The sequence below is a fragment of the Balaenoptera ricei genome, chromosome 15 (genome assembly GCF_028023285.1).
Source record: "Balaenoptera ricei isolate mBalRic1 chromosome 15, mBalRic1.hap2, whole genome shotgun sequence".
In the NCBI taxonomy this organism is placed as follows: Eukaryota; Metazoa; Chordata; class Mammalia; order Artiodactyla; family Balaenopteridae; genus Balaenoptera; species Balaenoptera ricei.
In genome coordinates, this window is record NC_082653.1 from 12114118 (window position 1) to 12138803 (window position 24686).

The following is a 24686-nucleotide window of genomic DNA, read 5'->3' on the forward strand; positions in this document are numbered from 1 at the left end:
TCCATCCATTCATTTGTTCATTTACTGCACCAGTATTTGTTGAGTGTCAACTCCATACCAAGCTCAGTGCCGGGCAACGGGGGATCCAGCCTTGCAAGATAGACATGGTCCCTGCCCTCATAGTGCTAACCAAGGTCAGTGGGGAAGAAAAAAATAAATGAGTGAGCAAATGAATAAACAAGATGACTGCAGATTGTGGCAAATCCCCAAAGAGGTAAAACAGGATGGCAAGATTGAGTGAGTAGGGAGGAGTTTCTTTTGGATCAGGTTGTCAGAGACAGCCTCTCTAAGGAGGAAATGTGAGGGGTAAGAAGGAGCCAGCCATAGAGAAATCTGGAGGGACGGCATTCCAGGGAGAGAAAACAGCAAGTGCAAAGGTCCTGAGGCAGGAATGATCCTGGCATGTTGAGGAGCAGATAGATGGCCAGTGTGGCTAGAGGAGAGGGATTGTGTGGGAGAGAGCAGAGGAGAAGAGATCTGAGAGGCCAACACGGATGAGATCAGGCAGGGTCTTGTAAGGCCCATAAGAGATGGAACCTTATCTTGAGCACAGTAGGAAGCCACTGGAGGGCTGAAAAGGGGAGGGACAAGGCCTAGTTTCTACCTTAAAAAGACTGCTATGACAGGGGCAATAAAAGAGTTGAGAAACACATCAGAAGGGCGTTTAATTCAGTCTGCGGAAAGTTGAAAAGGCTTTTTTGAGGAGGTGACATTTCTGCTGAGTCCTGAAAGAAGTCAGAAAGCAAACTGTGTAAGAGAGAGGGAGTGGGGAAAGGGCTCTCCAGGCCCACAGAGCAGCAAACGAGAAGGTGCCAAAGGCTCTGTTGACTCCCTTTTATAACAGGAAAATGAGAGGCTACTGGGGTCCAGAGAAGAAAGGTGTCAAAGAAAAAAAAATCAATGACACTTGCTAAGATGATAAGGCAGACTTTATTCAGGACCATTGAGACATGTGTGGGGACCACTGCAATGGGATTTTACAGTAAGAGAGAGATTGGGCTCAGCTCTGAATACAGCATGAGCAAGTGGATGCTTTTTGTTTTTGTTTTTTTTAACATCTTTATTGGAGTATAATTGCTTTACAGTGGTGTGTTAGTTTCTGCTGTATAACAAAGTGAATCAGCTATACGTATACAGATATCCCTATATCCCCTCCCTCTTGCGTCTCCCTCCCACCTTCCCTATCCCACCCCTCTAGGTGGTCACAAAGCACCGAGCTGATCTCCCTGTGCCATGCGGCTGCTTCCCACTAGCTATCGGTTTTACATTTGGTAGTGTATATATGTACATGCCACTCTCTCAATTCGTCCCAGCTTACCCTTCCCACTGTCCTCAAGTCCATTCTCTACATTTGCGTCTTTATTCCTGTCCTGTCTCTAGGTTCTTCAGAACTTTTTTTTTTTTTTAGATTCCATATATATGTGTTAGCATATGGTATTTGTTTTTCTCTTTCTGACTTACTTCACTCTGTATGACAGTCTCTAGGTCCATCCACTTCACTACAAATAACTCAATTTCATTTTTTTTATGGCTGAGTAATATTCCATTGAATATATGTGCCACATCTTCTTTATCCATTCATCTGTCGATGGACACTTAGGTTGCTTGCATGTCCTGGCTATTGTAAATAGAGCTGCAATGAACATTGTGGTACATGACTCTTTTTGAATTATGGTTTTCTCAGGGTATATGCCCAGTAGTGGGATTGCTGGGTCATATGGTAGTTCTATTTTTAGTTTTTTAAGGAACCTCCAATACTGTCCTCCATAGTGGCTGTATCAATTTACACTCCCACCAACAGTGCAAGAGGGTTCCCTTTTCTCCACACCCTCTCCAGCATTTATTGTTTGTAGATTTTTTGATGATGGCCATTCTGACCAGCATGAGGTGATTCCTCATTGTAGTTTTGATTTGCATTTCTCTAATGATTAGTGATGTTGAGCATCCTTTCATGTGTTTGTTGGCAATCTGTATATCTTCTTTGGAGAAATGTCTATTTAGGTCTTCTGCCCATTTTTGGATTGGGTTGTTTGTTTTTTTGATGTTGAGCTGCATGAGCTGCTTGTATATTTTGGAGGTTAATCCTTTGTCAGTTGCTTTGTTTGCAAATATTTTCTCCCATTCTGAGGGTGGTCTTTTCCTCTTTATGGTTTCCTTTGCTGTGCAAAAGCTTGTAAGTTTCATTCAAGTGGGTGTTTATAGCCAGGGAGCAGATGGGGGTCAGTGGATGGAAAATTACTAAGAGGAAACATCAGGGAAAAAGGGGATCCTGGCTAAATTGACCTGACAGGATTCTTGGCTGAATATCTGAGGGACTCCTCCAGAATGATTGTCTTTTCCAAAGCAGGTCCTTAGTCGGTCATGAAGAAGGGAGTCAGAGGAAGACTGCTGCTAATAATACCACTAATAATCATGACATGTTCTACATTTAGTGTGTGTGGCCTGGAGACCCTTTAACACCTGCCCCCATTACCTCTCTCACCTCACCTCCTCTTCCTCTCCCTTTCAGTAGCCCTACTTCACACTGGCCCAACATGTTCCCACCTCAGGGCCTTTGCACTTGCTGTTCCCTCTGCCTGGAATGCTTTTCCCACTGATGGTCACATAGCAACTCCTCCTTATCATTCAAGTCTCAGTTTCAATGTCACCTCCACAGAGAAGCACTCCCTGACCACCTCAGCTAAAGTAAACCCACCTCATGATCATTCTCTTTCCCACTGACCTTCTTCATTTTTTCCTAGCAACTTTCACCACCTGAAATTATCCTGTTGACTTGCTACTGTTCACTGTGTATCCCTTCCCTCTACAAGATGGTCAGCTCTACACAAGCTGGGATTTTTGCCTGGTTTGTTCACTGCTGTATCCCTAGAGCCTAAAATGGTACCTGGCATCATTGAATGAATGAATGAGGTCAATCTTAATAAAAACCTGACCATGTAGGTATTATTATTCCCTTTCTACTGACAAGGAAACTGAGGTGAAGTTCCTTGTGTAAATTTACACAGCTGTGTAAGGGATACCCACCCTTTGGCCTCCCTCCAATGATTAATAATAATAACTAATTGTAACGGCTCCCACCTTCGTATAGTCTTACATTGAGCTGAAGTCTTCCTCCCAGTTTTTAAAAAAATGAGCAGCTAACATTCACTGGGCCTCTACTGTGTGCCAGCCATTGTCTCAATGAATCCTCAGTGAAATAGGAACTGGTTATCATCATTGCAGAGATGAGGAAATTGAGGCTCAGAGAGGTTAAGTAACATGTCCAAGGTCTCACGGCTGGGAAATTAAGAAGCTGGGATTAAAATGCAGGTCTAGTTCTTAACCAGTACATTCTAGTACCTCCGTCCCACTGGACCTAGTCCATTCATTCATTTTTTTAATTCACTTATCCTGCCTTCTTCCTATATGTGATGAGTGAATGAAGCCAGGGTTCACCGTAAAAGAGAGTGGGTGAAAATCCATATTACAGAGTCTCCCTGATAATGATGACATGATGAGATCATCATTGTTTTTAACCTCACATTGTTACTGTTGAAGGACTCATACCAGGAGGAGAAGTATCAGTTTAGCTATTGTCTTGATGTTCTCCTGGGCTTGGATTATTAATACTATCTCCGAGCAGTTGTTTCTTTGCGAGGATCTTTGTAAGCCTTTCATCTTTGTGTGCAAGGACTAGTTCAGCTAAAACCAGAGGATAGAACCTGCACTCCAACTCAACCGGATGAATTAGAATAACCTAGATTATGCTGCAGTACGTACGAACACACAGTCTCATGACTTTATACGTCAAAGTTTATTTCTGATTCATGTGATTCCCACTGAGGATACAGTAACAACCCCGCACAGCTCTCTTCCAAGTGGTGACTCGAGAATCCAGTAGCTCCATCCTCTGAGCATGAGACCTCCACTCCTCCAGCTACAGACCCTCAGTAGATATTGCATGAAAAAGATCAGAGATGTGAAGACACTTGGCCTAAGGATGCCCAGCTAGAATTAGAAAGTAGGTCTCTAATCTATCCACACAACCATTTTACCTCAATATGAATCTCTAGTGAGACTAAAATGCTATATGAAAAAGAACTATTGGTAAGTCACCCAAATGCCTCTTTCTAAATGTATATTGGGCATTAACCAGCAAAACTGACTGTTGTCAAAATGACCACTCACAGAGCCATCGTTCTGACATTAGCCAGAGTGGTACCCAATCCCAGCATCCAGACTAACACATTTAGTTTCTTTTAGCAACCCAACCACCTCAGCCAAGCTCTCAGAGACTACCCTTCCCACTCCCCATCCTGTCAGACTCAGGGGGCAAGAGGACAGGTTTGTGGCTGGCAGAGCCTGTGGACACTGCCCTTGCCTAACATCTCCTATGCTCCCTGTTTTTTATTCAAAACATTGCTCTCTGCAGCAGGGATGGACATTCATCACCGTTAAGACTGACAGTCCCTTCCTCAGCTCCGCATGCCCTCAGCAAATATCAGGACTTGGCGATCACTCAGGCAGGAAGGACACTGCCCCACGTTTCTCCCCCTCACCTCCTCCCTCTATAGGGATCAGAGTCAAGTTCCCACCCCCATCGGAGACATTGTCCTCAGATGGGCAGGAGGTTGTAACAGCACCAGCTTCTAGAATTCCTGCTTTGGCAAAGCTCATGAGAACTTAGTTGACCTGTTAGGAAGAGGATACCCAACCCAGAGCTTTTTGCGAAGAGTCAGGTCACCTAGGGAAGATGGTTCAAGTGAGGGCATACATTAAAAACCATAACCCAGACCCCAGGATGCTGGGATAAGAAAGGTCCTCAGTGTTTAAAAAAAAGTGGGGGTAGGTGCTTCAGAGTCTAGTAGACATGGATTTAAACCCTGCCTCTACCACTTCCCTAATTGTCGCTTTGGATATAGTCTTTCTCAGCCTCAGCTTTCCCCATTATAAAATGGAGGGAGGGGACACAGCATACCCTGCAGATTGTTTGGGGTTGTTTGGGGGATGAAATAACATTCTTTATTTAGACACAACCCCTGCCCTCCAGTTGCTTACATTCTACAGAGGTGGGCATTATAGTAAAATTGCAACTTGGACAGCATTATGAGGAGAAGGGCATAGTACTACTAGAGCCTGCAATTAGGAATTTGACCTGGTCAGGGATGGCTTCCCTGAGGAGGTGATGCCTGAGCTGAGCTAAGAAGGATGAGTAGGAGTTAACCAAGCAGAGTGGAGGGAAAAGCATTCCAGGCAGAAGGAACAGCATGAGCAAAGTCCCTGTGGCAAGAAGGATCATGGAGACTATGAGGGACCAAAGGAAAGCTAATGTGCCTGAGATGAGAAAGCAAAGGGGAGCATGGAACAAGACGAGGGTGGAGAGTTAGGCAGGGCATAGACTAAGTGACTGTAACTGTGAGACCCCAAAATACAGCAGCTTAAACAAGATGGATGTTATGAGGTAGACCAGGAGCTGGCAAACTTCTTCAGTAAAGGGCCAGTCCAGGGCTGGGGTTAGCTTCCATCTCAGATCCGAGATAGTTGCTCCAGCTCTGCACATCACATCTGCCTCCCCTCCAGCAAGAAAGAGGAAAAGGAGAGAGGGCAAGCATCATTTTTGCTCACATTCCATCGGCCAAGCTTAGTCACATGGCCACATCTAACTACAAGGGAAGCTGGGAAATGTAGTCTTCATTCTGGGTAACCCTTTGTCCCGCTAAAACTCTATTACAATAAAAGAAGGGAAGAATAGATATTGGGGACATCTAGTGGCTTTGGGGACACCAGAAAGAGGTCAGTTTGCAGTGGTCCAATGGGAGGTGAAGGTGACTTGGGACAGGGTCATGGTTTAGCAGGTGGAGCGAATGGAACAGATCCAAAGATGTTTGTGAGCCAGAATGGACAACACTTGGTGACAGTTTGGATATGGAGGCAAAGGATGGGGTTGGATGTGGCAAGTGTGACCCTTAGGCTCCTGGCGTGTGCAACGAGATGCAGGTCTTGTCTGGAAAGTTCTTCGTATATGGTAGCAGGTCAGGTAAGTGTTGCTGTCTTCAATGTCATATCAGTGGGTCCAGGGGGCAAACCCGACACCTACAGAGACCTGACAGATAACAGAAGGAGTGAAGGGGCCTGTGGACACTGGGGAGCCCGTGCCCTGTCTAAAGGGACAGCTACTCCTTAGCGCCAGCAAGTTGTTGCCATGGGGAATGCAGGTTGAACGTGTAGACACAGCATGTGACGTTCCAAGGGAAATCTGAAAATCTAGATTTTTATGAGAAATCTCCTAATTTGGAAACTTGGACAAATAAGTAAAAATAAATTTCTCAGCCCCAAAGCCTCTGGTTTATAACGCCTGGGACACACCCAGCAATGTCACTACACCCTGTTTCCATCTTTGCGTCTCGGTTGCCTTCTCATGGTGAAGGCCTCTGTTGCCTGGCTCACCCCAAGGCCTTCATCCTCTATTGTCCCTGGATTCCTGTCCCTTTGTGCCACGAGCGCCCCCTGCAGGCTCCCGACTCCAATTTCTCACCACCCCCCCCCCCCCACCAGAGGCCCCTACCTGTACAGGAGGGAGCCAAAACCATCAGCCTGCTCCCAATCCCCTTAATCGGATCTGCGCCAGTGACCCTTCTGATTAAAACTCCCCATCTGTAATCCCCCCTTAAAGCTGGGGAAGCGGAAGCACCATAAAAGGAGCGAAAGGTTTGATGGTCCAGAAACTGCCACCTCCTACGTCCTTGAAAACGTCTTGGGGAGACGCACAGACCTGAACTGGAGTTCCAGATCTACTCCTTGCAAGTTGTGTGGCCCTGGAAAAGTCACTTCATTCTCTGAGCCTCCACTTCTTTCGTTTGCTTGATCATTCATTTATTAACTATTTAGGGATCTCCTGCTCTGTGCCAGGCACTGTTTCAGGAGCTGGGAACACAGCAACGCAAGACAAACCCAGCCTCGGCCCTCATGCAGCTGACATTCTATTGCGGGACACAGAGGAGAAAATTCCAGCTTGGAAAGATCAGTGCCGTGAAGGGACAAACTCAAGGGCTGTGAGAGTCCAGAGGGTGGGTGTTCTCAACCCACAACTGGGAGTCAGAGAGGGCTCACTGGAGCAAGTGGCCTCTGAGCTGAGGCCAGAACAGGCTGTAGGAATCAGCCAGGAGAAGTAGGGGAGGAAGGGCACTCCAGGCAGAAGGGACAGCATGGACAAGGGTCTGGAGGTGTGAGCAACCATGGCAGCATGGCTTGGGAATTGTAAGTGGTTTTGCCAGGATTCATTATGGAGTATGCAATGGGAAATGGAGGAAATGGTCTGGAGAGAGAAGAAAGGTGGACTTAATACAAAAGCCAAATCTCCTTTTTATGCCTCCTGCCTCTCTGACCTCATCTCCGCCTTGTTCATGCAGCCCCACCCACACTGAGCTTCTTTCTGTTGCTTGATATACCAAGCTCATTCCCACCCCAGGGCCTTTGCACATGCTGTGCTTGTACCTGGAATGCTCAGATCTTTGAATGACATACTCCTCACCTTCAAGTCTCAGAACCAGCACATCTCTTGTGAAAGGCCTGTCCTGACCACCCAACCTCATGTGGACAACCCCAGTGCTTCTCTATTGATACTCCTTGGTTTGTTTTCCTCAGTAACATGTAGCACATAATACTATCTGACATCATCTTGCTCCTTTATTGGTTTATGGGTTTTCTTGTCTGCCTTTCCCTACCAGTGCCTTAAGGCCAGGGAAATTGTCTTTCTTATCCATGCTGCATCCCCAGCAAAGAGCATAGCACTTAGTAAGTGCTCGGTAAATATATGCCAACTAAATGCAAAAGGATCGGAACTTCATGGGGAGCCATTTCAGGGATTACAGCAGGGCTGTAGCTTGCTCAGATTTCTGCTTCTCTCCTGTGACCCATCAGTGTGGTTGTGAGGATTAAAAGCAATGGGATACTCTTTATGGAAAGCAACTTTTTATATAACTTATATTGAGGCTAATTTTACGTAGCATATAATTCACCATTTCCAGTGAGCAAGTCAATGATTTTTCAGTAAATTTGCCAAGTTGTACAACCATCATCCTAAATCAATTTTATAACATTTTCATCATCCCCATGAGATCCTTCATGCCCATTAACTGTTAATGCCTGTCCCCACCCTGGCAACAACTAACCTGCCTTCTGTCTCTATAGGTGTGTCTTATCTGGTCATTTCATATAAATGGAATCATACACTATGTGGCTTTTTGTGTCTGGCTTCTTGCACTCAGCATAATGTTTTCAAGATTCATCCATGTTGTGTCATGTATTCGTATTTCATTCCTTTATATGGCTGAATAATATTCCATTGTATAGATAGACCACAGTTTGTATATCCATCAGTTGATGGACATTCGGGTTCATTTCACTTTTTGCCTCTTACAAATAATGCTGCTGTGAAGATGAATGTGTATGAAAACAGTTTGCAGGACCTGAATACTAGGTGCAGCTCTCTGCTGGCCAGAGCTTCTAGTGTCGCTGCACAGACTTGACCCCAATGGGCTGTGTGACCATAGACTAGTCCCTTCCCTTCTCTGCTTGAGTCTCCCCATCCTTCCAGAAAAGAGCCTGGACCCTTTTCTGCACAGACGTTCTGTGCCTTGTCCATATTCCTGGAAGAGCAGGGAAGTGTTCAGAGCAAATGATAAACAGTCTGTTTATTGCTGGAGCCAAAGGTAGGCATCCTGTGATTAACCACCAGAGCCAACAATTGTTTCTAGGATGAGAAAGGCCTGGCTCCAGAACCCTTGATTCCCCCCTGGGTACCCCTACCTGCTAATCTCTTCTCTCAGAGGACCAAAGCCCCCTCCCACGCTCGGTGCAGACAAGTAGGCTGCAGGATTCAGAACCTCATTGCAGGGAGGGAATTTGGGGACAGCCTCTGAGTCCTGGTCCTGTTTCCTGCCTCTGCTCCCTGGGTTCCTGGAGTCCTGCCCAAACCCTATTGGGCTCAGATCCAGGAAAGCAAGGCTGAAAATGCAGGGACCAGGCCAGGGGTTTGAGCTGGGGCCGGGAGGACTCAATGCTGGCCTGGCTGGTCCCCCATCCCTGCAGCCCATCCCAGAGACCAAATCAACACTGTTCATTTGGGTTCAAGACTGTTCAGAGGATGTCTGCTGCCTTAGACAGGCACTGAGGTCCACAAACCTAGTCCTGGACCTCCAGAAGCAACCAGTCCAGAGGCTGGGGGTAAGGGTGACAATAAATTATCCAAATAATAATTTAATAACATAAAATATATATTAAGTGGCTGTTATGTGGTAGGTGCTCAATTACTTTCATCTCCATTTTAGAGATAAAGAAATGGAGTCTCAGAGAGAGGAAGTGACTTGTCCAAGGCCACTCAGCCAGGTGGGAATAATAACACTACTGCTCAGAGCCAAGTCCAACCAGCTTATAAATAAGTATAATGTTGTGAAATAATAAAAGCAATAAAAGTTGATCTAAGGGCCTTATGAATTCATTGAATTCTCTTTGCCACCTTGCAGTGACCCACCCCCGTCTTACAGATGAGGAGACTGAGGCACAGAGGGTTTAACTCATGTTCAGGAGCTCCCCAGTCAGGAAGTGTAACCCTGACCCTAAGGGCTTCAGCGGGTCTGGAAGAGAAAGCAGTCTTGTGGGCAGGGCTGGGCAGGGTAGGTCCCACTGCATTAGCACCAGTGCTATTTGATGAGTGCATGTGCCAGGGCAGGAGGCCTGGCACCCTCTGACCCTCCCAACCCAACCCTGAGCAGCGGACACCCCACTCCAGGATGCAGTGAGGCCTCTGCCTGCATTTTCTTCTTTCCTAAGCATCCTCAGGCTGAGAGGACAGGAGGGGAGAGCACTTTCTGGGGTACAAAGAGGGGGTGCCCGCCTTAGAATAACAGCGCTAAGGACTGTACAATAGGTGGGTGCATAATTCATGAATCTGTCAGCAGACGTCAATTATGTGGGCCTTCCCTGGAGTTGTCTGGGGGTTAGAAACTGGAGCAGGCTTCCCCTGCCAGCCTCCGGGGGAAACGAGATCTCCCAGCTCTTAAAGGAACAGACCCCCCAGGAATCTGCTCCTTCTCCTGCAGCTGCCCGCAGGGCCAGGAGTCAGAAACTGTAGCAGCTCCACCGCAGGGGCTCAGCCCGAGGTCCCAGCTGGCTGCTCTGTAAGGTCAGACCCACTCTGTGCCTAGCTCTGTGCTGACAGCTCTTTTCCCTCGTTCTACAGCTCCTGAGGGGCTGACTACTGGTATAGCCCAGAGTTTCTCAACGTTGGTACTGTTAGCATTTGGGGCCTGACCGTTCTCCGTGGTGGGGACTGCCCTGTGCATTGTATTTAACAGCATCCCTGGCTCCACCCACCAGCTGCCAGTATCACCCCTCCTCCAAATCGTGACAACCAGAAATTCCTGCAGGATTTGCCAAATGTCCCCAAGGGAAGGGGGAGGGGTCAAAATCATCCCCAGTTAAGAACTACTGGAAGATCCCCATTTTACAAATAAGGAAACTGAGGCAAGGAAAGTTGCAATGCCCAAGGCACTGGACCCATAAATGGCCATGAACTTGAGCCACAGCCAAGAAACACCATGAAAACCCGTTGCCCTAGGCGCTGAGGGTGCAGAGGTGAATCTCAGAACCCATCCCTGTCCCCCCAAAGCTCACAGATTCTGGGCTTTGATGGACACATTCACACACACACACACACACACACACACACACACCCCTGTAATAGGCTGTAGTGTGCTAAGAACCCCAAGGCTGGCAAAATGACGAGGGACCCCAGAGGATGGAGTGGCTGGCCCCTCCAGGGATGACCTCTGCAGGGAGGGGCCATGTGGGCTGGGTTTTAAAAGATGGATTGGAATTCACTGGACAGAGAGGAAGAGGCACAGACCTGCAGAACTGACCAACGATAGCCTGTGATTAGGGAAGCGTGAAGTTTGGGAACCTGCGGCAGGAGAGGCCAAAGAGAGGGGTCAGAGTCAAACTCAGAGAGACTTGGCAACCATGTGTCCTGATCAGGGATTTATTGCAGGGGACAGAACCCTCTCATGCTCACCCGAGCAGCAGCGGCATTTACTTTCAGGATACGGCAGGCAGTTTCAAAACAAGGGCGAGAAGCAAAGACTAGCTGGCCCCTCGGAGGCTGGGTGGTCTGGGCTGACAGGGTGCGGGCTGAGCTATTTCCCCTGTGATGACAGCTAACATTTATTAGATATTCACTAGGTGCTGCTGGAAACTGTCCTGAGTGCTTTGCATGTGTTAACACATTTAATCTTCACAGCAGCTCTCTGAGATAGATATTGTCATTATCATCCCATTTTGCAGATGAAGAAACTGAGGCTTAGAGAAGTTAAATGCCTGACTAAAGGTAAGGAAGTGGAAGCGCTGAGACTTGAATCCAAAACAACCTGACACCAGAGCCCAAGCTTTTAACTGTGGCCCTCTACACCCTTTTCAAATCTCCTGTGTCCTGTCTGCTCCTTCTCTCTGCCTCTTCCCTTTAATCTCTGGCTTCTCTAAAAGGTTCAGCTTTCTCTGATTTTTTAATGGTTTTTCTGATCCCCTACAACGTGGGTGAAAAGTCGCTTGAGGCTTGGGCTTATCATGAAGCTGGTTCAGGCCTGGATTGTACTTGACCATTTAATTCAGAGGCTCACCACCCCCATAACCCACTCACCCCTGGATCCCTGAACTCAAATCTTCCATGGTGGACTGGTTCAGCCCAGCCTGGGTTTTCTGTCCATCTCTGGGCCACTCAGCAGCCGGGATCAAATGATACAAGCATGGAGACCCCACCCCCACCCGCTGCCCTTTAGCAGGGGCAGCAGAAACAGAGGCACAAGCCCATGAGAAGAGGACAGCTTTTGGGGGGTGGGGAGGAGGGCTGATAGATAAGTTTAGGAGTTTAGATTTTTTCCTGAAGAGTCCTGGAAATTTATTAAGCAGGAGAGTGATGTGACTGGATTTGTATTTTTGAAAAAAAGACCCTAGAGCAATTTATTACATCTGCTTGCATTTCTGCATAAGCTGTAGACTAGCCTAGGTTCCATTAAATTCAACAAACATCCAGTGAGAGCCCAAACATCTGGACCAAACCCTCTTCTTGATCCAGGGGACTCAAAGGTAGTTAAGCTGTGATCCTTAGCCTCAAAAATTCATAGTCACAATCAGGAGTTAATAACATGAGACCAGGATGTCTAGGCCTCCCTGAAAATCATCTGCAAAACCTTGAGCGTTTAGCAAAAAGGTCTGTAGCTTTCATCTCATTTCTAACACATTCTTCAGAGCTCATGTATTGGGGTCAGACAGACCCAGGTTAAAATACTGGCTCTGCAACTTACTAGCTTTGGAAGCCTAGGTTTCATCTTTTCATTGGAAGTACAGTCCTTAACGGGGTTGTTGTAAGAATGAAATAAGGAATTGCATGGAAAGTGACAAGCATCGTGCCTGGAATACAATGAACGCTCGATAAAGGGTAACTATTGATATTATCATTAGTATAATGTCGGGAAAGCGGTACCCCACCCCATAATAGTTATGAACCACTGGTCTAGATCACGAGACGGCCAACTATGGCTTGCAAGTCAAATTCAGTGCACTTCCTGTTTTTGAAAATAAAGTTTTATTGAAACAGCTATGCTCATTCATTTATGTATTGTCTAAGGCTGTTTTCATGCTATAACTGCAGAGTTAAGTGGTTGCAACAAAGAATTCATGGGCTTCAAAGTCTAAAAGATTTACTATCTGGCCCTTTATAGAAAAAATTGACTGACCCCTGGGCTTGATGATTAGCTTGAAATCATTTCAGTTCTCTGGGCCTCAGTTTCCACGTCTATATGATAAATGGATTTGAATAAATAATCTTTTTAGCTCAAACATCCAGTCATTAGGTAATTAGTGAGCTATGAAAATGCTCTTGAATGTTGAGGAATGTCCTGCAGACCCAGAGTATTAGGATGACCATCCCATTGGTGGTTGATAACTAAATTCCACTCTCTTCTCCTCACAGATCCTTGCCATCATTTCCATCATGTTCATCGTCCTCTCCACCATTGCCCTGTCTCTCAACACACTGCCCGAGCTGCAGAGCCTTGATGAGTTTGGCCAGACCACAGACAACCCCCAACTGGCCCACGTGGAGGCCGTGTGCATTGCGTGGTTCACCATGGAGTACCTGCTGCGGTTCCTCTCCTCCCCCAAAAAGTGGAAGTTCTTCAAGGGCCCGCTCAACGCCATTGACTTGTTGGCCATCCTGCCATATTATGTCACCATCTTCCTCACTGAATCTAACAAGAGCGTGCTGCAGTTCCAGAATGTCCGCCGCGTGGTCCAGATCTTCCGCATCATGCGTATTCTCCGCATTCTTAAGCTCGCACGTCACTCCACTGGCCTCCAGTCCTTGGGCTTCACTCTGCGGAGGAGCTACAACGAGCTGGGCTTGCTCATCCTCTTCCTTGCCATGGGCATCATGATCTTCTCCAGCCTTGTCTTCTTTGCTGAGAAGGATGAGGATGACACCAAGTTCAAAAGCATCCCAGCCTCTTTCTGGTGGGCCACCATCACCATGACGACTGTTGGGTATGGAGACATCTACCCCAAGACTCTCCTGGGGAAAATTGTGGGGGGTCTTTGCTGCATTGCAGGGGTCCTGGTGATTGCTCTTCCCATCCCCATCATTGTCAATAACTTCTCTGAGTTCTACAAGGAGCAGAAGAGGCAGGAGAAAGCAATCAAGCGGAGAGAGGCTCTGGAGAGAGCCAAGAGAAATGGCAGCATCGTATCCATGAACATGAAGGATGCATTCCCCCGGAGCATTGAGGTGATGGACATTGTGGTTGAGAAAAGTGGAGAGAATGTGGGTCAGAAAGACAAAGTAGTGCAAGATAATCACTTGTCTCCCAACAAATGGAAATGGACAAAGAGGACACTGTCCGAAACCAGCTCAAGTAAGTCCTTTGAAACCAAGGAGCAGGGATCCCCTGAGAAGGCCAGATCGTCTTCTAGTCCTCAGCACCTGAACGTCCAGCAGTTGGAAGACATGTACAATAAGATGGCCAAGACACAATCTCAACCCATCCTCAATACCAAGGAGTCAGCAACACAGAGCAAACCAAAGGAAGAACTTGAAATGGAGAGCATCCCCAGCCCCGTAGCCCCTCTGCCCACTCGTACAGAAGGGGTCATTGACATGCGAAGCATGTCGAGCATTGATAGCTTCATTAGCTGTGCCACAGACTTCCCTGAAGCCACCAGATTCTCCCACAGCCCTTTGGCATCACTCCCCAGCAAAACTGGAGGTGGCATGGCCCCAGAGGTTGGCTGGCAGGGAGCTCTGGGTGCCACTGGTAGTAGGTTTGTGGAGGCCAACCCCACCCCTGATGCCAGCCATCCCTCTGCTTTCTTCATTGAGAGCCCCAAGAGTTCCATGAAGACCACCAACCCCTTGAAGCTTCGAGCACTTAAAGTCAACTTCATGGAGGGCGATCCCAGACCATTAGTCCCCGTTCTGGGGATGTACCATGACCCTCTTAGGAACCGGGGGGGTGCTGCGGCAGCTGTTGCTGGGCTGGAGTGTGCCACACTCTTGGACAGGCCTGTGCTGAGTCCAGAGTCCTCCATCTACACCACAGCAAGTGCTAGGACACCCCCCCGGTCGCCAGAGAAACACACAGCAATAGCGTTCAACTTTGAAGCAGGTATCCACCAGTACATTGATGCGGACACAGATGATGAGGGGCAAGTGCTCTACAGTGTGGACTCCAGCCCCCCCAAGAGCCTCCACGGGAACACTAGTCCCAAGTTCAGTGTCGGGACAAGATCAGAGAAGAACCACTTTGAAAGCTCCCCCTTACCCACCTCCCCTAAGTTCTTAAGGCAGAACTGTATTTACTCTACAGAAGCATTGACTGGAAAAACTCCCAGTGGTCAGGAAAAGTGCAAGCTTGAGAACCACATCTGCCCCGACGTCCGCGTGTTGCCGGGGGGAGGAGCCCACGGAAGCACACGGGATCAGAGCATCTGAACCACCTCCACGCGGAGGAGAGACTTGTGGCAGGGTCCAAAGAGGAGTGCTGTTCAGCTTACCTGCCGTGGAGCTTTTCTGCATGACCTCTGAGACAGAAAGGCTCGGCAAAGCCCCCAGAAAGAAGAGAGACCAGAGAAACCTCCCTTAAAACCTTGAGAGCCATTAACAGGTCCATCAGAGGGAAGTTGGCCAAGCCACAGGGTATGGCGCCTCCTTGTAACAGCTCCACGGCCCTCTTTGGAAGATGACAAGAGCAGAACTCACAGCCACCACTACCACGTTCTAGACATAACCAAGGCCACCTACTCCCCATTCTTCTCTCGTGGCTTTCCATCACAGCCTCTGAGGGCAAGATCTCCATCCCTCCTGGCTTCAGCTGGAGAAGGATGCCGGAACAAGTGGCTGGTGTTAAAAGAGTGGGTTGACCAATTTGGTTTTGGGTGTTGCCTGGCCACCTCTAGGAACTTCTGTCCATCACCTGCTGGATGGATCCCACTGTTAGAAGGCTACAGGGAATGCTTGTGTCATGGGGAAAACTGCACCATAAGCCACGATCCCAGCGCAAAACCCTTCCTCAAATGTCTTCATTGACTTCAGTATTCCGTAGTACCTGAGATTTTATTTTGAGATATCATCAGGGTGAGTTGCACCACTTGTACTCAATTCTACTTGCCCCCTGGCAATCTGGGAAGGGTTCAGAAGGCGGGCACTCAGCCAACAGTATGAACTCTGAGCATTGCTTTAGGGTTATAGAAGGAAAATGCTTTCTGTACATCGCTAGTGTAGACTCAAAAGATATGCAAGCGTCAAATATGCAGAAGAATAGCTTATGCAAAGAGACTGTATGTTACCGAAGAACAGAATAAAATCTGATTTTTTTTTTACCTGAAAAAAACGAAAGGAAAAGAAAAAACCCCAATTGAAATGCCCAGTTCAGACTTTTGAATACTTCCTGCTGGGGCAGGGAAAGCATTTACTATAATAGAAATTCTTTTTTGTTTCCTGTGATATTCAAGTTTGAAAAAAAGAAAAAGTTAAAATAAAAAGCACTTTATGTTTTTCAAAAATAGGTTCTACCAGGGACAGTGTCAACATCTTGCACTTTAAAACAAGCATGATTTCCCGTGGGCCACTTGTTGGGACTACAGTTGGGTTTTTGCTCCAGGCGTGTGTCTGGCCACGGTGAGTGATACTGTGCTGGTATTGCTGTCTGCTGTGTCAAAGTCTGTGGGCTCCTTCCCTGCCGCCCTGAAGCTTCCCCTTAACCCTCTTGCATCAGGAAGGGTTCTTGGCCCCTGCATGGGGCCCCTTATAAAGTCATGTGTACAGCAAACAGGAACATCTCAGAAGAATGAAGTGGACGGTTGGGCATTGGGTGTTTTACTCTGTTCTCTTTCTTGTCAACCAGGTGTTGGTGTGTTTTCAGTGTCACTGTCTGTACTAACAGCTCAGCTCTCCTTTCTGCAGCCACCAATGCAGCCAGTGCCGACAAAAGCAATAAGTATCTGTGTGCATTGTGAGCGGTTCTGGTCTATCTCTTGGTGTTGGTCTTCCTGTCTTAGTTTGATGACCTGGCGTTGACCTGCCTGATTTTAGTCCAACAGCATGGTGGTGTTGGCCATTCCTCAGGTCAGTAACACGGGGTGGAGCTGCTGGTTAGCAGGATGCCAAGCTGTTGGCCCATGTGTCAGTAAAGATGACACATTATTGACCTGCTTGTCTTTAGTACAGTGAACCGATGTTGTCCTCCTAATACAATTTCGAAGGATGGGGTCCCAAGTACGATAGCGTAGATCTGCCAATCCTCAATACAGTGCCAGGCATACGTCTTCCTGATGGAACAAAACGTGGTTTCCCTGTCCTTCATAGAATATGTTGTTGGTCTGCCTGTTAGTACAATGGCACAATCCACCTGTCAGTGCACAGACATCATGGTGTCATTCTGCCTGCCCTCTGCACAGTGGCATGAGTTTGGGCAACCGGTCACAGGTATGATGACATGGGATCATTCCACTGCCCTTAAAAACGCGTGTTCTCTGCTGCGTATGCACCCGGTTCATACTGCTTCTCAGCATCTCCAAGGATTGTAGATCCCTCCAAGAGGGTGCAGTCCTGTTTTCTGCTGCGTTAACAAAGTATCTTGACTCTGGAAGTATCTTCGGAGTACTCTCGCAGCAAATGCAAAGGGATTTAAGGGGCAGGGAGTATGAGGTCATCCTGTGCTGGTGGCACACCAGAGAGAGGAAGCTCCCAAGGTGCTTTACTGAGCACACAGTACAAGCTGGGGGCCTGTGGAGGAAAGGCCGCAGAACAGTCCTCCCTGGGCCATCTCACGTCTCTTTGTTTCCATCACCATTTACATCCGCCATCAGCACAAATGTGAAAATTCAGGGAAAACAAACAAATGCTTTTTGATAAAAGTAAATAGTTGTGATTTCCGATTCAGATTTTTTAGAGCTGATGCTATCTGTGAAAATTAATAATAATAATATAGTCTATTTTACATATCAGGAAAGTGAACATGTTTAAATATAGCCATATATAGAGAGAAGGAACTTACCACCCCTTCTTCAAATCGAGGCATTTCATTTGCTGGTTGAAGCAGACGAGAAGTGTACAGATTAGAAGTGATTTCTTTCTTTCTTTTTTTTTAAACTAATAACCAATTGGTGCAACTCTCCTTGTCTCTAACCAAAGGCCCTTTCTGCCTTGTGTGGTCATGCAGGACCTACCCCTTCCTTCCTCATGTATTTTGTCTGAACTTAAAGTAGCATTTTATTGAGTCACTTTTGAAGGATGAATTCAGAAGTATCATTAAGAACCTACCTTTTCAGGCTTAATAGCCAGAGTCCTATAGAGTTCTTATAGAAACAGAATAACTGAAACTCAGCATATACTATGCTTAGAAAGTATTGCGTTTTGTTTTGGGTTTTCCTTTTACTTGTGGATGTATTGTAGGAATATAGCTTTTACCCTGTGCCGATTCAAAATAGAGTATTGTAAGTTCTCCCAGGCCCCCACCTGCCAAAAAGAAACATATCCAGATTTTTAATATGTGTACACCCTACCTGTACCTGTGTATGCGCACTGGGATATCTACCTGAGTCTCCAGTGAGAAGCTAACCTTGATAGACGGGTGTTGATGGAGGAGAGGAAAGCAATGGTTTGGAGGCAAATACTGCTTTAACTTGATGGTCCATGTACCACCCATTCCTAAACCAACGAAAGTGGGAAAAAAACGAGTCATGAATGAATGAATTGGAAAGAAATGAATCTAGGAACCGGAGGTGAATGGATGCCTGGTCCCTTTGGCAAATGCAGTAAAACTCATCAAGAACCCCACCAAACTTACACCATTATCAAAAAGGGCTAGGGACCAGGTAGCTCTGTGACCTGATCACACAGGGGACTGCCCACGACCAGCAGAGAGAGGTGGGAAAGCTCTGAAGGAGTCCATTTATTCACCTTTTTACCTTGGGGTAAAGAAGAACAATAGGACTTCGGTGCAGTAGATTTCTCAGTGCCTTCTTTAGGAATTTTACCTTAAGCACACTTAATGGGGAAAGAAAAAAGAGGAAAGAACATTCATTCCCGTGAAGCCCCTTTCTCTAAAAGCACTGGGGATCAAGAAGGAAGAAAATGACGATGAGGAAACGGCAAAATCCTGAGGAGGCCATTTCCTTTCAACCCACCTGGCTTGCCCCTTTGAATTGCTGGTGATACAAACTTTTTCAGACTGATTCCTAACCTCTCCTCCGCCGTGTCTTAGTAACTGTAAGCCTCACCCCTGCCCTTTCTCTGAATAAGATCCACGTTTCTAAGGAGAAAAAAACAGAACCGTATCCTCTTCTGTAAAACTGTAATGTATTGTTGATGTTTGTAACTGTTGTATATTTCTGTCTTGCTCCAAGTTATGGCTGGAGTGTATAGTCCATGGGCAGGGGGAAATTTAAAATTCACCCCGGACAAGGGTCACTAATGCCAGGTGTCTCTCTCTCTCTCTCTCCTTTCCTCATTTCTCTGCCAACTAGTCTCAAGTAACATGACCCCGGGCTTCAGCCTCCAGTCAAGTAACTTTGAATCCAATGTGGTGAGAAGCCTCTAGCATGTGCTCCTTTGAGAAAGGACTTTTTCTACTGCTGCGAAGTTGGCAGGCGTTAAAAGGGGGCTTCCCCTGACTCCCCCAGCAGGACAGTGGAGAACCTGCAGCCCTGAGCTAAAATTTCCTCGCCTCCCACTGCTTACATGACAGCATCCAAATGCTTTCACTCAACCCGGGCGACTCAAACCAGCCCTGGCTACACCCAGAAATAAGAGTTACCTCTGCATTTTCTGTTGCCATTTTTCTGGCTCTAGAAGTATCTGATGCGTGACTACATCATAGGATGTCCACGCATCTCAGAGTAGTCTATTTTTCTGTTCAGATAAAATATATATATATGTATTTTTAGCAAATTTATAATTGGGCCATTGAGTCTAATTTCTTCTTTTGTAATACAGAATAACATCTTAGGGGTTTTATTGTTGGTCATAATCGCAGCTGATATCTTCTGGTCTCCTTCATTTCCTCCTGTTGCTCCTTGGATCATTTTTTTTCTTCTTCTTTTTGATTCTGATTTTCTGGAGGTGGGGAAAGACTTTGGGGTCTGACTTCCTCATGCAGGCATTTCCTGACACAAGGCCTAGAATCTGTTGACCTGTTACTTTCCTCATTCTGTCTGTTCTATTTATTGTTCTTAAAAATCCAGAACACAGATGCAGGAGTGAAACCAGGGGAAGCAGGGCTACAGATGGCCCTCAAAATCAGGATGGGATGTGGGCTGGTTTAGCTCATCCTCCACGCCGTTCTGGGGATCTAAAGGGACTGAGTTTGTTCATTTCCAGAGATCTTGGAATCTAAAATCTCGTGCGAGAAAACCTCCCTCTGGCATTTCTGAGATTCAGAAGACACCTAAACCCCTCTTGGCTGGCCTGCTGCCACGCCCAGCGCCCTGCTCCCCTGTGACATCAATTGGATCTGAAGGTCAGGGCACTTTCAGGTTCTTACGAAACTTAGAGAAAACCCTGGGCCTCAGATCTCATCAACTTTTTATCAGTTCTTCATTTCAATCCATTTCCAACAGCCTTACCAAAAAACAGTGGCCAGACAAGCTTGCAGCCAAATCCTGAGAAGACGTGTCCCCAGAATCTGCCATCTCATCTCCCCTTCCCTTTCCAGCTGCCTGCTCCATAGAGCCAGAGATTCGTGGCAAGGGCAGTGGTATTTTTCCAGCTTCCGCCTATCCAGGCCTCGGGGAGTGTCTGGACTCTCCTGATAATTAATTCCACCAGGCGGTTTCCAGGCCTCGGGTGGGCAGAGGACATCTCACGAAGCAGGATCTTCAGCAGGAAATGATTCTCCATCCATCAGCTCATGCAGGAAGATGAAGTAAGCCCAGATAGTCTCCATCTTGTACCTATAGATTTTCATATCCCACCTGCCCTGTAGCTCGCTGTCAGCTACAGGGCTCTGGCCTCTGCCCAGGTCAGAGATCTGAGCCAAATCAGGACCCCCAGATGGCAGTGAGCCATCCCTGTTGGGTCAACCCCAAGAGGAAACCATCCGAAGTACAAATGTGTCATTCTGGACTAAGATTCTAATAAGCGTTTCCCCCCCCACACCCCACCCCCAAATTCCTGGTAATCTGGTTTGAACCAGAGCCAAATAAAACAGACAAGATTTTTTTTAAACTACTGCACAAGAACAACAACAACAAAATTGTCTCCCAGTCATTTGCTAGGTTTGATGCCCAGATAAGCAAACACCCTTGCCTGTGGCCGTTTTCATCTAGAAGTTGTGTAGTCTGGGTTTCCATTCACTGACCTTGATATTGGCTTAACCTGGAATTTCTCCTGAACTCCCCAAAATGCCATCTTGAAGACATGGATTTGGAAGGGACTCTGTTAATCGAGTGACCCCTCATCTTCACTGCTAACTCTCCATTCCTTCTTGCAAAGATCCTGGAAAGATCTAAAGGTTGGCGGGGATGGGGATGCAGTTCACCTGAAGGAGAGCCCACCTGCCCACATTATGTCTGCATGCCAGTCTCTGAAAGTTTCTCCTGCATGAAAGGGACAGGGCAGTCAATTTTGGCTCAAATTAAGGAAGCACTTCTAATAGGTGGGCCTGCCTCACCATGGAACTCGATGCCCTGTTGGGTAATGAGCTCTCTGACAGCACAGGTGTTTAAAGACAGGCTAGTTGATGTACAAAACGGATGTTGCTGAGGGAACCTAGCACTGCATGCTGACTGAACTGAACGTCTGGGGAAGTTCTCTCTCCAGCACCTCCGCCCCACCCCCTTCCAATGTATGCACGTGTGCGTGTGTGTGGTTTGAACATCCGAGCACAGGCTCAAGCCACTGGGACAAAGGCAGAGAGCACAGTTAGCAGAAACTCAGATTCTAGAATGCGGAGCTTTCTGGGGGGATGTCAGGGAGGGAAGTGGCAGCAGGATACCCTGATCCTCTCTGCTCCCCATCTTGGACAGTTTTAGTGACTCTGTTGGTCGCTTATCCACCTCCAGTTCCCTGACAGGGACCACACTGTGTGGGTTGAGGCTCGTGCTCCCCTCCCCCAGGCCAGCCAAGGAGCAACCCCCCCCCCTCATTTGGGTGGCCTTCTCACGGTGCTTCAGTCCTTCTGCCCAGGCCCTGGGCCCTCGCAGGCCTCAGGCTTTCTGTACAAGAGATACAATTATCCTTAACCCACTCGCCAGCTGCCTAATGAACAAACTGGCCAGGCAATAGCAAATGGTACCATCCCCAAAGGGTTTTTTTTTCCTTTGGCAAATAAAACAGGAAATCCCATTCAAGACCCTTGAAAGTCCCCACCCAATGAAGTAAGTCCAGAAGGGCCAAAAGAAAGAGACAGCTGCAATCTAGTTTTATAACAAAACGAGGCTTCGGCTACCTGCAGGTTGAATGCCCACTCTCCCACCTCAGTAGCCCCTTCCCAAGTGAGTCTGGATACCACATTCGCCAAGGACAGCATTTGACGAAAGAGGTTTTAAAGTTCCATCTAACTGTGTATGGTGGGCTTGGAGGAAGTGGGGCTTCACCCTCAGGGTAACCCCAAGTCCAGGAAGTCTCAGGTTGCTTCATTATAGGATGAGGCAAGGCCATAGGTTTTGATGGATAGTCTGAGCATCTGCCTTCCTCCCAAAATTAAACAAAAACCCAGTTTCCAAGCCCCTCTGAGGCTCTGCCCTACAGAAATAGCTCAAGTTGCTGGCTGCAATGAGATGACAATTCTGGAAAATGAAGAAAACTCCCAATTCTGTCCCATTAGGATGCTCTCCAGAGTCCTGCATGGACTGTTGCATACTTCCTGCCTCCCTAAACTGATCCAGGTTTGGAAAACAAGGAGGGAAGCACAGAAGAAGATGCCCATGAGGGGCTTCCCTGGTGGCACAGTGGTTAAGAATCCGCCTGCCAATGCAGGGGACACGGGTTCGAGCCCTGGTCCGGGAAGATCCCACGTGCCATGGAGCAACTAAGCCCGTGTGCCACAACTACTGAGCCTTCGCTCTAGAGCCTGTGAGCCACAACTACTGAGCCTGCATGCCACAACTACTGAAGCCCCTGCGCCTAGAGCCCGTGCTCCACAACAAGAGAAGCCACCGCAATGAGAAGCCCGCGCACTGCAGTGAAGATTAGCCCCTGCTCGCCTCAACTAGAGCAAGCCCACGCGCAGCAATGAAGACCCAACGCAGCCAAAAAAATAAAAGAATAAATAAAATAAATAAATTAAAAAAAAAAAAAGAAGATGCCCATGAGATCTGGACTTCTCCACAACGGGGCTCAGGCTCCCTGGTCTTCACCAGGGCTTTGGGGTCTCTCTCTGATGAGCTTGACATCTGAGCTCTGGATGCCTGCAGGGTGGGGAAGAGGAAGATCAGCAGCTGCTGGGTTGTGCAGCTGGCCCCTTTGCTCTCCAGGCCTGTCCTGGCTTCAGTCCAAGGTCAAGGAACATATGACTTTGGCACATAGTGGTCACCCAACCTGTGTTTTGTTTTTTTTTTTGAGTGATTGTGTAAATGAGTGACTTCTGAGTGAATGAATGAATGAGTGAATGTGTGAGTGGAGAGAGGAGTTCATTCGTTCTCACCTGGCTTGAGGTATTCCTAACTGGGAAGGAAGGAGAAGTGGGAGGCTCCTCCCATTGAAGCCCGTAAGACCCATCAGTGCCATCTGTTCTTTGACTCAATTAGGGGTCAAGATGACAGTCAAATTTTCTGCCCTAAGGGTCTTCTCAGAGCTACACTTCCAGGGGGCTATGGGGACAGCCCAGCCTCCTTTTGACCCTCCTATCCTGCATTTTCAGCCTCGTGCTCTAGTTTAGCTCACACTAGCCCATGGGAGACTACAAGGTGGTTTTCCAATAGGCTAAGCCAAGGGTCCAAGGTAACAGTTTCCCCTGGTCTGGGACTTGCTGGGGGCAGGAATGTGGGAGCTGATATCTGGAAACTGGATCGCATTCCCTGAGCCGTGGGAGCTGAGCTGGAAAACAGGGCCAGCCTGTCCTCCAGCTTTTAGAGCCAATGGTCTTCGTTTTTTCTGAGCCCAATGCCCCCCCATGGTAGCATGCTCCCTGATCCCATCAGCTAAGACCCTCTGTCTCTCCCAGGAACCATGGCGTGAGGTTGAGGCTTTTCTGCCAGCAAAGCCATTCTGATCGCCCCACCCATAATGGGGGCCAATCACATTAGCCATAAATGACCAATGTCCTTAGCCGCTCTTTTCTCGGGGTCACGTTCATGGGTTCTGTTCATCTCTGGTCAGTTGATGTCTCTAGTCCTTCCTGTAAAGGTGAAAATGAGCATCATACACACACACACACACACACACACACACACACACACACGAGGAAACCAAACAACAAAAAACCCAGTGTCTTTTTATGCATGTGATGAGATGAAATTGTGACCTCCAGCTGCTGTCCTGTCTTGTAAAATACGTCCAAATGTTTAAGAATTGCTAAGCAAATGGTCCCTTAATGAGTCTGCAGAGTTCAATAAAAAAAGGTATGGAGAAAACAAGCTTGGTGGTTTATTTTCTGGAGGGCACAGGGAGGTGAGGGTGTGAAGATCTGTAAGGGAGGCTGAATTGGAGAGCCTGGGGGCCTGGAAGAGCAGCGCTGACTGTTTCTCTTCATCTGAAAGAGAGGAGGCATGAAAATATTACTGACTTGTCATCCCAATATGCAAGCAGTGGTAACCTAACCCACGCTGTGTCCATGGAACCCCAATTCTGGTCATTTGACTCTCATGTCAACGATGCCTGGGTATTCCTAGCCTTGATACCGCATAAAAATGTCTCCTAATAAAACTTATAAGCTCAAATGCCTACAGAAGTTAAGCAGGTAACATAACTGAGTAAAGCAACCCAGCTAAGACACAGAGGGAGCAGTGGTGAGTGTGGCGAACTGAAGATCACATTCCCTGTCTAAAGGGGTGAACTCTATTCATCTCTGGCTGGTTGTCACCACACAGAGATGCAGGCCCAGCAATGCCAGATCCTCAGACTTTTTCAGAGAAGTCAGAAATCTTGATTTTTATGGGAAGTATCCCAACTTTTTAGTGTTAACAACTAATTCTGTTTTTTTCTTTTGGTCCTGTAGTAGCCA

General features: G+C 47.4%; 1 protein-coding gene across 1 annotated transcript in view; it reads left to right on the top strand.

Annotated features, from left to right (window-relative positions):
• Positions 1-24086, top strand: part of KCNB1 (potassium voltage-gated channel subfamily B member 1) — a 111318-nt gene extending 87232 nt beyond the window's left edge. The window contains exon 3 of the mRNA XM_059898768.1: positions 13004-24086. Coding sequence (XP_059754751.1) covers positions 13004-15016 — 2013 coding nt within the window. The 3' untranslated portion in view covers positions 15017-24086. The remainder of the gene's footprint in view (positions 1-13003) is intronic.
• Positions 24087-24686: the final 600 nt, after the last annotated feature.